Here is a 16,336-nt window from a genome sequence, read left to right on the forward strand (position 1 = left end):
ACAGTGTGACGAGGGTCCTGTGGCCACAATCCAGGCAATTACAGAGCGTTGAGAAACGCTCAAGATTGTAGGTTCACGCGCCGGGGAATAATGTGGCTGAAAGAGGAAGAGCTTTGGCACCTTGAGGTGGCAAGGTGCCCCCACTTATTGGTGAGCTTAGCAGATATACACTCGGAAAGTCAGAAACACGGTTGGCAGACAGCAGTGTACACGAGCTCTGAGCATGGACTCATAGCATGAAAACCCTGCTGAATGACAGAGAGCACGTGGAGCTGCGCGTAATACGACCCTTATCCGTACATGAATACATCTTTGTACACTATACTTTCACCTTTCAAGAATGCAGACGAGATAGGAGAAAACCTCTGCCCCAATCTTACACAGCCAAGAATAAACATGACACGACCCTGCAAAGCATGTGAATGAGGTTCCTTCCACAAGCACAGTTAACATTAAGGTCGAGGCATCACTGCTATTGGGAATGATCTGGGAAAGGGCCACACAATGTGGTGATATGGAAACATGCTACATAGATGAGAGGCCCATGATAGCAACATCTGTGATAAGTGGGGGGAGGGGCCATGATATCACACCTGATTGACAGCGACACAGCTCATCATAAAAAGGAGGCTTACAGAAGAGGAGATGTGAAATGGGTGTGATTCTATTTCCATTGTGAACATGATATACATGTTGTGAACGTTATATACATGTTGTGAACACCAATGCCAGCATTGTGCTCCTAAGTTTTCTTGATCTTCCTAACCCTACCGCTACGTCTGGGTGCTTCCCCGACAGCCACAGCGGAGGTGGAGGCGGCCTGCTGACTGCTATGCCCTGTTGTCTGTGATGGCTTTGGTGGGTGTCCTCTAGAGGGCCGAGACCTGGAGGGCCCCAGCCTGCTTTGGGTGTCCTGCTGTGGGTCAGGTGCACGCTCCTCGACTTGTGGAGCAGAAAGAAGGGATTAGGATTGGCCGGACAGTCCTGGAGTCACCTGGATGGATGCCCCCGGGGTGTCCAGGTGCTGATCCTCCTCCCTGTGGGTGCCCGGGGGTCCCTAGCTGACTCCTTGAGGAGAAGAGGCAGCTGGAGTGAGATCAAGGTGCCCTGCCCCAACCCCCTCACGTAGCCACTGATGGATGCCACCAATGGCTACAGCGATAGAGCGCTGCTCCTGCAGCAGTGCAGGACCAATGTTCTGCACCAAGGTCTCCATGGCAACTGCCATCCTACCTGCATTGACCTTGGTGCGTTGGCATGCCAGCACTATCACCTGAGTCTGAAAAAGGACAGACACCTCCATCGTCTGTTGCAATCTGAGGAATGCAACTGATGTCACTTCCTGATGTTCCTGTGGTTGTCGCTGCAGCTCCACCAACTGATTTAAGACTGAGTACGGAGGTTCATCATCTGACTCGTCATAGCCTCCAGCAGTCCTCTGAGTGCTGGCGACCTTGGATGTCCCTACCGCCGCCTGCTGTGGATCAGACTGTGCAAAGTGCTCACCAGACTGTGACCCTGAGGCTGCTGTAGAACTAGGTCCCACCGAGGTATGTGTCTCTGAGCTGCTGGAGGGTGTGGGTGAGCGCTGTGACAGATCTTCAATGGTGCTGTCCTCAGGTTCCTCATCTAAGATGCCCTCGGGGCTTGAACTAAGGTCCTAGCTGGTTGAGGGCCTCAGGCGCTTGGCAGAGGTGCCTATGAAAGAAAGTAGAGATCATTAGTGCATAGCAGGCAACTGTAACACAGGACAATTAACTCACAGTATGGTTGTCTGAGGGATGAGCTGGTGCCAGATCCTCATGTGAGTGTTTGCCGCCGATCTCACTGTCGCTGCAGGCACAGTCCACATCCTCTCCGGGCAGCTCGATGGCTCTTTTCTTTAAGGCAGTGAGGACCTGAGTTCCAGCATTTCATTCCCTGGACTGGGGCCTCTCCCTGCGATTGTGTGCAAACTTATCCTGCATAAAGACAGCTAGAGAGTGTGAGCAGGACGCATGCCAGGGCAGATGATAAGGACGCCTGGCGTGTGTGGGTGGTGAGCGGAGCCATGGACAGGATGAGGACACAAGCTGCAGAGGAGATGAGCCCAGATGGAGATGAGAGGGTGTGTGTGAGAGAGTGAGTGGTGATGTCCCTTGAGCTGGCAGTGTGTGATATCCCAGTGAATGTGTGTGGGCTTTTGAGTGTGTGAGTTGAGAGTGGTGAGATGGCTGACTTACCCTGGCGGAACCGATGAGATCATTCATCCTTTTCCTGCACTGGATGGCCGACCTCCTCTGTGCAGCATTAGCACTGACTACCACTGCCACTGCCTCCCAAACTGGAGTGCTGAGGTTGTTGGACAGCCTCTGGCCATCACCGGAGCGGAGGACATTGCAGCGGGCCTCCACAGTGTCCAGCGGGCTTTCCAGTGAGGCATCAGTAAACTTGGGGGCTGTCGTCTTCTTCCCTTTTGGGGCCATCTCTCTCATCTGTGGCAGGCTTGGGCTGCAGACGTTGACAAAGCTCTGCCGGAGCGAGGAAGCAGTGAGCTCATGGCGGGGCAGGTGAATTAGAGGCCGCCTACCCACGATCTGGCGTGTTTCCTGTGCATGCATAATCAATGCAGCAGAAAGTGGACAATATGGCACACAAACCCGCCATTGCGGCCGGCGGGTAGAACGCCATTTTTCACGCCCACTGCAGCACGTAGAGTAATTGGGGAAAATCCCACCCTATATCTTGAATCTTGACTTTCTCCAGCCACACTTTACTGGTGCTCAGTAGGCAAAAACTCTTTGTATTATAGTTTCCATATATGGTAAGTATATCTTGCACTACAGGATGTTAGAGGGACCCAGCTCCTATTTTTAGTTGTTAACATTTCATCATAACTTATTCTAAAAGTTCCCTTTTGAATTCTAATTAACTTCTCCGAGGAGCAAGTAGCATTTTTGCACAGCCTGATTTTTGTTCACTGGCAGCGTTTAAATTAGCTTTTAAAGGGACAGATAGGGTAAATATCTGGCTTGGCTCACCTTAGTGGTTCAAGGGCAGTATATGTTCACTGTGGAAGTGAGTCATACAGACATGTGTATCAGAAACTTGTGTAAACTTTCAACTAATTACAGCAGCTAAAGATAAGTTTGGTCCTATGAATATTACATAAATGTCCTACTCTGGAACATTATACCAATTTTCTCCTGAAAGGATCAAAGTCTCTTTTCTTCCTATACATCTGGCCACTTCATCCAGACGGAAGAGTCAAGGGTTATGGGGAGCAGGCAGGAAAGTGGAGATGAGACCACAACCAGACCAGCCATCATTGTATCAAATTGCGGAGCAGGCTTAAAGGGCAGAATGGCCTACTCCTGCTCCTCAGTCCTCGGTTCCTGTGTTCCACCATTTTTATTAAGGACTTAGATGATGGGATAGAAAGCCACATTTCCACATATCAATGACACAACAATAGGCGGCTTTGTAAGCAATGTAGATGGGAACATAAGATTACAAAGAAATATTGATGGATTATGTGAATAGACAAAACTGTGACAAATGTATTTCAATGTAGGCAAATGTAAAGTCATCCACTTTGGACCTAAAAGAGATTAAAAAACAGGTTACTTTCTAAATGGTGAACTGCTAGAAACACTGAAGGTTCAAAGAGACTTGGGGATCCAGATACATAGAACATTAAAATATCATGAACAGGTACAGAAAATAATCAATAATTGGACTAATGGAATATATTCTCCTTTTTTTGTCACATCCCTGTTTTTTGTTCCTTTATTATTAGCTGAAATTCCTGTTTTTGTCAATTTTACCAATGATTCTGCTGGCCAGAAGAGGAAATTTTTACTTTTCTCCATTTCTCTTCCTATTTACCTGTTGCTCACCTCTTGGTGTTTCTCTCTAATCTGTCTCTATATGGCTTTCTTTTACTTTTTTTCTTGATCTCTATTACTTTCCTTTTTTGCCAGCTTTGAGTGACTGTTTCTAGTGCTTTCTCTGATCCTCAAATGGTCTCTCTGGACCCTCTTAACCGTGGGCTTTGCCCCACGATTCTCTAAGTGCTGTCTTTCTTTTCCCAGTAATCTCTGCCGGCTCTGTACCCTATCATTGCACGCTCCTTCATTCTCCAGACCCTTAAACAGCTGGCAGAAGTTGCTCTTCTGTGCTTTGGGCCTCTGAAGAACGAATTCATGCATAATTGCTGCTTGACACTGGCGACCTTTCATGCTTGAAACCCCTGTGAGCACAAGATTTGAAGCTGAGGGAGATCAGAGCGACAAAACAGATTTTCTCAACTTATTATCAACAAGCTACTGGGCAGGACGGGAAATCAGATGACTAAAACTCCAACATCATCAGGGACGGCAGATTTAGTTCGTGGTTCTTTGTGAAGAAAATCAGAAAAAAATAACACCCGCTCAGCCAATTAGGGCAGCAAACTGACGGCTTTAATGAGATTTTAAACACTGTGGCATATATCACTCTGACATCGGTTAAATGTCGCACTTTCTGAGTTTTGGGGGTATATGTAATTCTGTTGTGTGTTAGGAATGGAATCTGAGCTTCAGGGTATAGACTGCAGGGAGCTCACACACAATTCATAGGGCAGAGTTTTCACCTCGGAGGGCGGGCCTGCATCTGACCCGCTTGATCGTGAAATGACGTGGGTTGACGTCGGGCGAGCGTCCTGATGTCAACGCGCAGTCACGTGATAGTTCAGTCGGCGGGCGGGGGGGGGGGGGGGGGCGTGGCAGGAATCAGCAGCACCGCCCGCCAACAATTAAAAGGCCTGTTAAGGCCATTAAAGTATCAATTAACTTAAATTTTTCGCTGCCCTTACAGTTGGCGGGCAGGCGAAAAGGCTAAACGGCCTTTGCATATTTTTGGAAATCGCATCCACGGGCGGAATGAGGTTTCCAACATCAAATAAAATTAAAATAATTTTTAAAAAATTTTACTTATAACATGTCCCTGCTCATGTGACAGAGTCACCTGAGGGGACATATTTCATAACGTTTTTCCAATCTCTATTTGTTTTTTTCAAACTCATTGGGCAGAATTTTATGGCCCCATTTTGGCGGGGACGGGGCCGTGAAATGCGACGGGCAGTTATAAATCCCATTGACTCCAGCAGGAACGTAAAATCCCGCTGTGATAAAATCCTGCCCTTCATCTCCCTGAGGCAGCTCAGTGCTCAGGGAGATTCTCAAGTGCGCACTCGCCTTAATTGGCCCGCCAGCACGAAATTGCCTTCCAGCCTCGATCGCGAGTGGCGGGCGGCTTCCTGACCATCGCTGCCCGCCCCCTGCCAAGCCTGCCCAACCGAGGTCAAAATTCTGCCCAAAAATCAGAGACAATTGTGCCGTTAATGGGCTTAATTGCCCGTTTACTTGTCGGCAGGCGTGCTTCCGACTTTTGCGCGTGCCCACCAAGCGGAATATCGCATGAGTGCGCGATAATGTTGGGACGCTCGCCCGACATCATCTTGTGCGATTTTATGCCTGATTGGGTTGGGTGCATGCCTGATCGTGGGATGTAAAATTCAGCCCCATGGGCTGCTACACGAGGTTGGAGCTTCTCCTCCTCCAGATCTCTCTTACTTCTCAGTCATGTGATCATTATTACCTCAGCATCATGTATGCTTCTGGTGTTACCCCTTTACTCTACATCTACCCCTAAGTCTTTATTCCTATCATATTTGCATCCTCCTACATGGATCAGGCTTCTTGTCCCCAGTGTGGTGATGGACATCTTGAGATCTATTCAGCAAGTTTGTTTTCACATCAACAATAACAACTTTCATTTATAAAGCACCTTTACTGAAGTAAAAATCCTTAAGTGTTTCATAGAGCATAACTGGTTGTGAAGTATTGGGAGAAGGTCAAAACTGAAAACCACAAAATGAAAGGTGGCTAATTTGATAATCAAATTGGCATCTTTAATAAATTAGCATCATTATGTTATGCACCTTTTGCTGGTTGTTAAAATCCAGGTTATTCAATGGCATTAATATAATAAAATATGCAGAATTTTTGTCATGTCAAACATTGAAATATTAGAGAAGTACTTTAAAAATAGTCATTGTAGTAAAAGAAGTAATTAATTCCTCAAAAATATAAATTTGGAAGGAAAAAAAAGGTATGAAAAGGGATTGATGAGAAGTAGCTAAGTGCTTTGGTGTGGTACAACATCCCACGTAACATAATCTACCCCCCACCCCCATCCCTGAACATAACAATTTTGGAAACTACATCTATAGACAGTGAAAATGCCAAGCTCTGAGCTGATTTAAATGACATTTAAATAAGCTGCCCTAACAGTTATGTAATCAGTGTTAGTTTTAAACCAATTTGTCCTGTATTTTCCAAAGAACCATTTCTCGTGAAATCGAATCAACCGTCATATAAAACAATCACTCCCAGTGAAATAGAGCAATGGGGATCTCCTGGTCTGTAGTACTAATGTGTGTTTGTATGTGCACATACACAGATTCAAAATACCATCGTGGGAGAATTTAGAGAGATTTTAGACACCCCCTGAGGGACTGATTCACATCTCCCACTTAATCCCTCCAAGGCTTTTTTTTTAGAACTGAGTAAAGAACACAACTGAAATAGGTCAGGGGTGAAAAATGAAGGCTGTTATTGATCCAGGGGCTAACCCAAAGAGTTGCGAGAGGCGAGCATAGTTCATATGAATTTTCTGTTTCAGCGCCTTTGTAATTGTTAAGTTGTAACAGCTTTTGACTCCCTAAATCACAGAATCCATGCTTCCTTTCTTATTAGGTGGGAAGTTTATAGAAGGAGCCTAACCCTCAAGGCCTCAAGAAACTGGAATCTTTATTTCTATTCATTCGTGGCATTTGGAGGTCAGATTGCCTGGAATCTGCCAAAATCTGATCTGCCTTCGCCGCCATAAATTGTTTGGATCGTATGTCCTCAATTGGCCCCTTGTAAACTAGACTCACCACAGGAATAGCTTTCATACCAACGATAGTAAAGACATACAGACTGACACCAGAATTAACTGACAGTGGATTTGTTACTGAAATATTTCCACTGCGGGAACCCTATTGCTCCTCTCTCGGTTACCACAACTCTGTACCACCCACTACGTCTCACATGTGCCCACACTACCTCTTCCTGCTGTCACTCATTAAAAATAAACTCCAGAACAAATTGCAAGTGCATTTACAGAACACCTGTATGCATGAATATGCCCATGGGAGTTCAGCAGCGCGTGAACTTAGTTAGGTCTGTGGTTGGACTGTGAGGCCCGATTATGAATCTTAATTTTAAAAGGTGAATTAATATTTGGTCTTGTGCTGCTGGGCAGTTTCATACCTGACAGGATTTGAAGCACATTGCACATACCAGACAAATACAACATGGGCCAGAATCTTCTGTTCGGCATGCGGGGGTGGGGCCCGCTTGCCGACATGTAAAATGACGCGCTGCGATTTGTCGGGCGTGTGTCCCGACGTCACCGCGCGTCATTCTGACCTTCCGTTTGGCGGGAGCGCACTGGAGTCAGCTGCGCGCCCACGGAACTGTCAAGGGCCTGTTAATGCCGTTAATAATCTAATTAAAGTAATTGACAGGGCTGCCCGTCCAACCTTAAGGTTGGCGGGTGGAGGGGGGGCTGCAGGCGAAGAGTCCAGGCGGCCTTTGCATTTTTCATGGAACCTCACCCGTGGGCGGGATGAGGTTTCATGAAGGGTTTTATTAATTAAATAAAAATTTTAATGAAAATTCATAAACATGTCCCAGCTCATGTGACACTGTCACATGAGGGGGACATGTCTAAATAATTAAAATCTGTCTTAATTTGAAACTTTAAATATGAACTTAAATCTCCCTGAGGCAGCTCCTTGCATCAGGGAGATTTCTGCGCTCTTTCGCACGCATGTAAAATGGCGGCGTGCGGCCGATCGCAGGCGGCAATAGGCTCCGCGCCCGCCCACACCCGCTCCCGACCGGCCTGCCCAACAGGAAGAAAATTCTCCCCATGATGAGGACGCACAGTGCAAACATAAAACAATCTGTTAAATTGGATTTCACAATGATCTAAAAACCTGCTATGGGTGTGTAGCTAACACTTTCTCTAAGGTGCAGTTGATGAAAGGAATATCAAAGCCAGGGCTATTCAAAAGCAACTGAGTGTAGAGTTGGTGCACGTGCTATATATTTTGTTAGCATCACTGGTTTCATATTGTTCCAGGCAGTTTGCTAACAAACCAGATGAACAACACCCAATGTGATGGCCATACCTTGCATCAAGCTTAATTGAGTGGCTGTATGGATTTTTACAGCTGCAGGCTGTGATCACGGTGGTTTTGCTGGATCAGGTCCAGTTGTGCTTTCCAGCTCTGATTCTGCCAGAATTTCAGGGCTCAGTTCAAGGGCACATGATTTGCTCATTGCAGCAGGTTGCAACACTGCCCCATGCATATCCCAGTGCCCGCTTACCCCCAACACAGCTGGATTATCCGGCACTTGGCCGTCGATTGAGGTGGGTTTGCTCTGGGTTCCTCCCCTAGATCCCATTTTGAGATCCAGATCCCTATTTCTTTCTTTTGAAATAGCTCACCTTTGCCTCAGGAAACAGAGTACCATCCTGATTTGAAGCCCCTCTCCCCACCCTGTGGGACCCACACGCACCCATCTGGAACTCAGTATGCCTAGTCTCTCTCAATATACGGATCTTCGTTAATATGCGGGTTTGCAAGCAGAGCAGCCCTCTGGGTGTTATAGGTCTTGTAAGAAGCACCCGGAGGTTTCACCCCTTGCAAGGCTACCAGACAATGCTGGAATTGTTGGGGATCCGCCATGCCTGTGTCCCTGCCTTTTTCCGGTGAGTTTTGTCAGTGTCAGCGGGAAGTGAGCTTCATGGGATGGGGCTGTTCCTGCTAATCCACTGCTTTCTGTCCAAAAAACATTCCCACAGGATTTACTGGTTCTGAGTCAATTGTGAAGGAGACAAAAATAGAAAAGGTGCATATTTAAAAACAACAAAAACTCAGAATCCCTGGAAAGTAAACTGTCCTTCACAGCCTCTATTATATAATTGATCACAAATAATTTATCAAAAAAAAACAACAGTCTCTAGAGATTATTTTGCAGTTTTGTAAACGTAGTGGTATTTTCTTCTGGTAAAGAATTCCATTTTTGTTTTATTTCAAGAAAACGTTTGCTGATTATGCAATTTTATGTCTACACTGGATGTAGTTTCCTGAGAAATGGGTCTCTTGGGGACGAAGTAATTGCACCTGATAGAGCAGGATACAGATTTGGAAATGTAATCACTTTACAACTGAGCCTCAGTTACTTTCAATGTAGTAAAAATATAATTAATTCTCACAAGACTATGTTCACAGGTGGGACAGGGGATGTGTTCAGAGAAGCAAGCACTGAACAAATAATTAACTTCAGAGAAATGTGATTCTTGAATTCAGCTTGTGTGGAAATGTTCTGAGTGGACTGTAAACTTTGCAGCATTGGAGTGACATAGTTAAATGTGGATCTCTAATTAGTCATCAGATGCCGACTTTCACGATTTGATCTAGCAAAATGTTAGGCAGTATTTGTCTTTGTTAATTAAATACGAATGAATGCTAGAATGTCGCCTGTATATTGACGCATCATTATAAATGTCCTTGGCTATGGATAAATAGCTGATTTTAAAACTGGTTGAGCTATAAAAGAGGAAAGGCCAGGTAGAGATGATTGAATGCCATGTGGATATTGGCTCCACACTGCTGGTATTATGGAAGTGTACCAGTATTAGGGATGCTAATATGTCAGGGGTAAATATTGTGCAGCATGGGCTTAAACAGGGCTTCTGAATCTGTCCTTTGTTTTCCTATAAATTGTGGGGGTGTGGGTTGGGGAGTGGTGGGGGCTGTTGTGAGAAGGAAATCTGACAGAAGCTTTCCTTAGGAGCCTCGTGCTGAAGGGAGCCTGGCGATGATTAGAACTGCAAACCCGATCTTGCTTTTTTGCAGTAACACCATCAAATCCTTCTGAGATGAAAACCGTGACAGTAGTTTCCTATTATTTTTAGATGCTATTAATTAAGAAATGGGGGATTTATGTCTTGAAGTGGAGACAGCTTCAGGCTAGTCTTTTTAAGCCTTTTAAACCATTGTGCTCTTGTTCTGTTTCTTTCACCTTGAAATTCATGGCTAGTCCAAGTATAGAGACATTTCTCCATGGTGATGATCACATTGGTGCAAGCAGCAACTCTGTGATATTAATATCAGGAAAGCTGTAGTATGCAGAGCTGTCAAGAGCAGATGCTGTGTATAACCTCAGAATGAGTAATGTGCTACAATAATCCTCCTGTTAAATACATAGTCAGCACTTCAGTAGAGGCTTGAAGTGTTGTTTTCAATTGTGTCCATTCAGGAAATGGTTTTAATGAATAAACAAAATAGCGAACGTCTCTGTTGTGACATAGGTTACATGGAATAAGCCACTGAATAAATCAAACCACAGAATTGCTGATTTCTTTTGTCAATTTTCTTCTGATTAGGGGTGGGAAACTTAGGGCAGAATTTTCCCCCAGTCGGGGGTGGGGGAAGTTCAAGAGCGGGCACGTGGAGGCGTGCCTCCAATCGGCGCCCCCAATTGGGGGCGTCCTGCCATTTTACGTGGGCAGGCCTGAATTAGTGTGACATTGGCAAGGACGCGCTATGCACTCCCTGTGCGGGCGGGGGGGGTGGAATTCCCTCAGCTGGGAGTGTGCTGTTTCGCGCATGCGTGCGTGAAAGGGCGCACTCATGTCCCTGAGGCTAAGTGCTGCCTTGGGGAGATTGGCTGCACATTAAAAAATGTTAAAAGTAGAAAAAAAAATTTCCCTGGCATGTCCCCTCATGTGACACTATCACATGAATTAGGACAGGTCCATCACTTTCAATTACACTTTTAATAAAAGTTTATAAACAGACATGAAACCTCATCCTGCTCATGGATGAGGTTTCATGCTTTTTCCATGCCCGCTAGGGCTCCCGGCCTGCCCGCCAACCTTAAGGTTGGACGGGCAGGTCCACTGATTACATTAATTACTTTGTCGATGGCCTCAATTGGCCCAGGTCGGTGGGTGTACAGCTGATTCGGCTGAGACCCCGCCAACCTGAAAATTGAAATGGGGCGCGGTGACGTCAGGAGTTCCGCCCAACATCATCCCATGTCAGCGAGCGGGGCCCACCCCCTGCTCGCCAACCGGGAAATCCTGGCCTTAGTTTTACATCCCTCAGTCCTGGTGACACTGATGTCAATTGTGATGTTCTTGCTGAGATCCGTCAGATAACATTACACAGATCAGGGGTTTGAACCTGCAACCTCCTTGGGCTATATGTCTCAGCATCTCGCTGGATGAATTTATTACGCTATCAGGAGAGCACAGCTGAACATGTCAAAAGATTAAAACAACCCAAAAAACTGGATAATTAAGAAACAGAAGCCTGTGAAATATTCCAAGCAGCCTGTCACATGTACCTCTTTATGCAATTTATATTTTAAGCAATTAAGTTTAGCAGCTCAACTGAAACTAAATTATTGATAGTGAGGGAAATATCTGATTGAAATCTAACAGACATTTATATAATTTTTAGGGCTGTAAAGTCTATGGCCTGTGGTGCATTCTAAAAGTAAAATTCCTCCCAGTATACGCTGTTCATAATCCTTGCATAATGGTTTTTAATGTTTACTAGATATGCTGTTAATTCCATTGGCACCGAATTGGTAATCTCACTCAGAGGCTATAAAATGGGTGGTGCGGAAAGTGGAAAATTATCACATTGGTGTAGTAGCTTGAGAAGAGAGAAAAGAGAGCTACATCTAATTTTAAGAGCTTTAGGCTAACCATTGTGTGGCTCAGCTGGTAGAATCTCCATTCTGAGTCAAAAGGTTGTGTGTGGATTCAAGTCCCACTCCAAATATTTGAGCACAAAATCTCAGTTGACACTCTGGGTGGAATCGTCCCAGGTTTGCACTAAGTGCGGTAGTGGGTGGGAAAAACAATGTTTTACCTGTTGGCCACGATGGCGGGTTTTCACGCTGTATCATCCCAAACCCGCCGCATTAGTTATGCATTCGCTAGAAACACGCCATGTGTTCGATGGCGGGCGGGGTCTCATTCGCTCACCGCGCCATCACCTCACTGCTTCATCAGGCTGGGCACCATATTTAAAGTTTAGTCACACATATACATCTCAGTGCTTCCAGCCCACGAATACTGCAGGGAAGATGTCCACGAAAGGCATAAGGACTGCAGCCCCCAGGTTTAGTGACACGTCACTGGATCGCCTTTCAGATGTTGTGGAAGTCCGCCACGATGTCCTCTACCCCTGTTTTGGCCACAGGATGGGCAGCAGTGTGACCAATCAGGCTTGTGAGGCAGCGGCAGTGGTGATCAGTGCCCAATGTTGCACAAATGAGGTTGACCATCAGATGCGGATAGAGGATGAATGATCTCATCCGTGCAGCCAGGGTGTGGCAACCATCTCATCGCTCTAAACTCACACACTCAAGCCCATCACACATTCACTCGCTGCCAGCTCAAGGGACATATTACCCATCCTCACTCATGTACCCCCACATGTCCATCTGGCTTCATCTCCTCTGGAGACTGCCTCCTCAGCTCTCACCATCTTGAGGCCACTTGCACAGGTCAACATCTGCCCCCTTACACACCCTGGGATACCCTCCTTCCCCAGGACAGCCCTCATTCTGCAGCCTCTTCCCTTGACTGAGGCCACTTCTCCCCCTTCGCCAAAAACGTCCTAGCCCTGCAGCCATTGAAAAGCCACCCACATATGGCTAATCTGGTTGGTGGAGACCTGCTGTGAGCCCCCCTAAAAGTGATGTGGTGCTGCCTGAGAAGCCTGGCGCTGATGACTGCGAGTGCTGACCGAAGCAAAATAGGCAAACAAACTGAGGTCCCAAGTGAAGTGCACATCACTTATGATCAGTTTTGTTATGAAACACATTGGAATGTTTTCCTGCCAACGTGGGCAGACAATCTAGCCGAGGGGGATGATTCCGGCGGGAAGGCCTAATAACGATATGCTGATGTATTACAATGAGTTTGGCAATGTCCGATGGCGGGGAACGTGGCCTGCCAATGGTAGGCCGAGCAGACGATCGCGAACTGGTTTCACGTCATTGTGAAACCGATCGCACCATATTGTCCGCTCAAGACGCCCGACGCCAGCGAGCATGGAAAAACCCAGCCTCCAGTGTAGTTCCTATCTGCCCTCTCAGGTGGTTATAAAAGAAGAGGAGTAGGGGATTCTGCCAGTGACTGGCCAATATTTTTGCCTCAGCCAACATCAGGAAAGCAGATTATCTGGTTGTTGTAACATTGATATTTGGGATGTTTGCTGTGCACAAAATTGGCTGTTGCGTTTTCAACATTACAACGGTGACTATACACTTCAAAAGTTTTCCATTGCCTGTAAACTGCTTTGGGATGCTGTAATAAGTGTAATATAAATGATCGACTCCATTCCCCACCCCCAATTCTTGCCTCCTTCACCTTAATTAATGTTGAATTCACTTTTTAAAAAAAAAACACGGGTCTTAATTTAATATAACCTGATTAATCAGCCTCTGCCTTGAGGAAAGACTGATGCTGATTTACAGTCTGGCTGATGATGCAATTATACAGCAGATGCTGCCTTGAGACCAATACATTTTTAGAGCAATGAACAGATCTGTGCACGTCTGCTTACACATGTGTTCAGAGATCTGCGCATGTTATTGCATACAATGTTAACAACAGAAAGTTTCAAAATGACCTTCATGAAGTTTGCCTTGCACTGGTTGAAGTGATACTGCAATCAGTACCAAACGAAAATGATAGGAGATTCTGGGGAAGAAATTTGTTGATTCCCTGGGGTTGGGAGCGCCATGAGCTGCTACGTGTGTGGTGTTTCTCACTGATATTGTTCGAGAAGAACATAGTCTGCATAGTATCGTTAGAAGCAGCACTATGTGAATGAAGCTCTCCCCGCCATCTTCATTATACAAATAATCCATTTATCATTAAATATTGCCTCCTCAAAGGGCTTTCCTTCATTGTTCATTTTAAACCTGTTATTGCCCACATCCTGTTCTGGCCAGCCAATTTATGGATTTCCCCATATCATGCACCAAATCTGTCCTCAACATCACTGCTGTGGCTTATTTCTGGTTGCCTTGCCAGTTGCACTGGGGTCAAATGTCATAAATTCAACCCCACTGACTATGCCATTAATTATTAATGAGATGCGTCTCACAGAGCTGTGACTGTTCTACATTCAAGGCTAAATTCAATGCTCCAGATGTGTTCCGGTGCCAAAAGTGCCACCATCTAATTCCAGGCAACGTGTCACTAGTAACGCTTTCCATTAGGTGATACAAAGCACAGTTCACACCTCTGCGCGATGATGAGTTCACTGTAAGATGCTTCCCACTAATGTCAATGTGCTAATTAGGAAATGGGCTCGTAGAATCATGAAGGTTAACGCAGCAGTTTTCTCTCCGATTGTGGAGCAGCCTCACTACATTTCTAATGTAGGCTGAATCCATTTTGGAATGTTGCAATTGCCATCGATGTGTTTTGTTTGAATTCCTCACTCGTTATATCTTTTGTTCCTAGGTACATGAAGCTGGGGACAAAGCACCCAGAGTCCAACACAGCTGGGAATGATATCTTTGCAAAGTTCTCAGCTTACATCAAAAACTCTAAGCCTGAAGCTAATGAAGGTAAGCAGTATGGTGGAATAGCAGCATTAATTAACCTGAGTATCCAATTCAGAATTTCTACCCAGTAACACACACACACTACATTCTCTAATCGTTAACCATGCTGAGTTTAATTTGATTCATGGAGAAACGTCTCTCCATGTTGGAATATCTGCTAACAGGCAATGCTTTGTAGTTTGGTTATGGGTTAAATTCTTCCATTTTGAGAGAGTGGATTTGTGATTTCCTTGTTTTCAGTGAGGTGTTGGATAAGCTTTAATAAAACATTTTGAGAAACCAAGGTTTTAAGCCGAGGCTCATAGTGCAGGACATCACTAAGTTTTTAAAGAGTAAAAGCGAAGTTAGGGAAATCAGGAAACTGCGATTAAGTGATGCTAAGCTGAGCTTTTAAAGCTTCTAGATCGGGGCTTCCTAAATTGTGGGTTGTGACCCCACATCACAAGGTAAGATTTTGGGGTCACAAGCTCTAAGGCAGCAATGGCTATTGTGGAACTTGGGCTGATTTTTGACAGCTGCAAGGCCCTTTTAAATGCTTGCCTTTTTAGTTGGTGGGTGTGGTCTAATGGACTGCTCTCTGAGGCCTGATTGCTGCTACAACTAAAGTCTGTGAATAGGTAGGTGTCTTTTTTAGGAAACCCTGCCTTTTCATCAACTCCCCAACACCCCCCAAGCTCAACTCCTCTCCCCGCCCCTGCCCACCCCCAACTGAACAACTCTTGTACCACCCAAATTTTCACTCTGGGGTCACACAAATTGTGAGCCATTAAAATGGGATCACCCTGGGAAAAAGCTTGGGAAGCACTGTTCTAGATTGTAGGAGGAGAAAAAGACAGAGAAGTCTGGAGTTCTGTAGACTTGAGATCCTGAGAAAGAATGAGTTGGAATAAGAGATTGTGCAGAGACACTTGATTTTAGCATGACAGGAATGTAGCGACATGTAAGATGGTGCATTCCAAACTTTGAACTTCTCTCACTTGTTTATTCTAAGAAGCACTAATTGTAGAATTGTTGATATAATTAAGGCGAGAAAAGTTCAACTGAGAAATAGTTGTGGAATGTAGCTGTGCGAGGGAGAGATTGTCTATCAAATGACAAATCACTCTGCAAGCATGACCCTGAACTTGCTGCCACGTTATTTTAATTCCATACCTTGTCCCACTCTATCCTTTCTGTGCGTGACCTGCGACAGTGTTCCAATGAAGCTCAATGCAAGCTCGAGGAACAGCACCTCATCTTTCGCTTTGTCACTCTGTAGCCTTCTGGACTCAGCATTGACTTGAACAATTTTAGATCATAACCTCTGCCTCCATCTTGTTCTTTTTTTTGGGGCTGGTTTGGTCATGTCTGGTTTCTCTCTTTATCCCTTCAAGTTGCATTTAGATGGCTGCTTTGTAGCCTTTCAGGCCTCATCTGGATTTATATTTTGTTTATTCACTATACCCTTAACCATTCTCTTTGGCTTTTGTGCAATGGGAACTTTTGTTATTTGATCTCTCCAGCCCTCCACTCTATCACAGACCTTCCCTTCTGTTATTCTTGCCCCTTCCCTCTCTTCCACTGGCTTATCCCCTGCCACATATCTATCTTTCTTC

At 45.4% G+C, this 16,336-nt stretch overlaps 1 protein-coding gene across 1 annotated transcript in view; it reads left to right on the plus strand.

Annotated features, from left to right (window-relative positions):
- The window catches only part of clic4 (chloride intracellular channel 4), a 131,808-nt gene that overhangs the window by 103,444 nt on the left and 12,028 nt on the right, over nt 1–16,336 (plus strand). Inside the window, exon 4 of the mRNA XM_078567090.1 lies at nt 14,638–14,744. Within this exon, the coding sequence (XP_078423216.1) occupies nt 14,638–14,744 (107 nt within the window). The remainder of the gene's footprint in view (nt 1–14,637; nt 14,745–16,336) is intronic.

Source organism: Cetorhinus maximus, chromosome 21, assembly GCF_964194155.1.
Source record: "Cetorhinus maximus chromosome 21, sCetMax3.hap1.1, whole genome shotgun sequence".
NCBI lineage: Eukaryota > Metazoa > Chordata > Chondrichthyes > Lamniformes > Cetorhinidae > Cetorhinus > Cetorhinus maximus.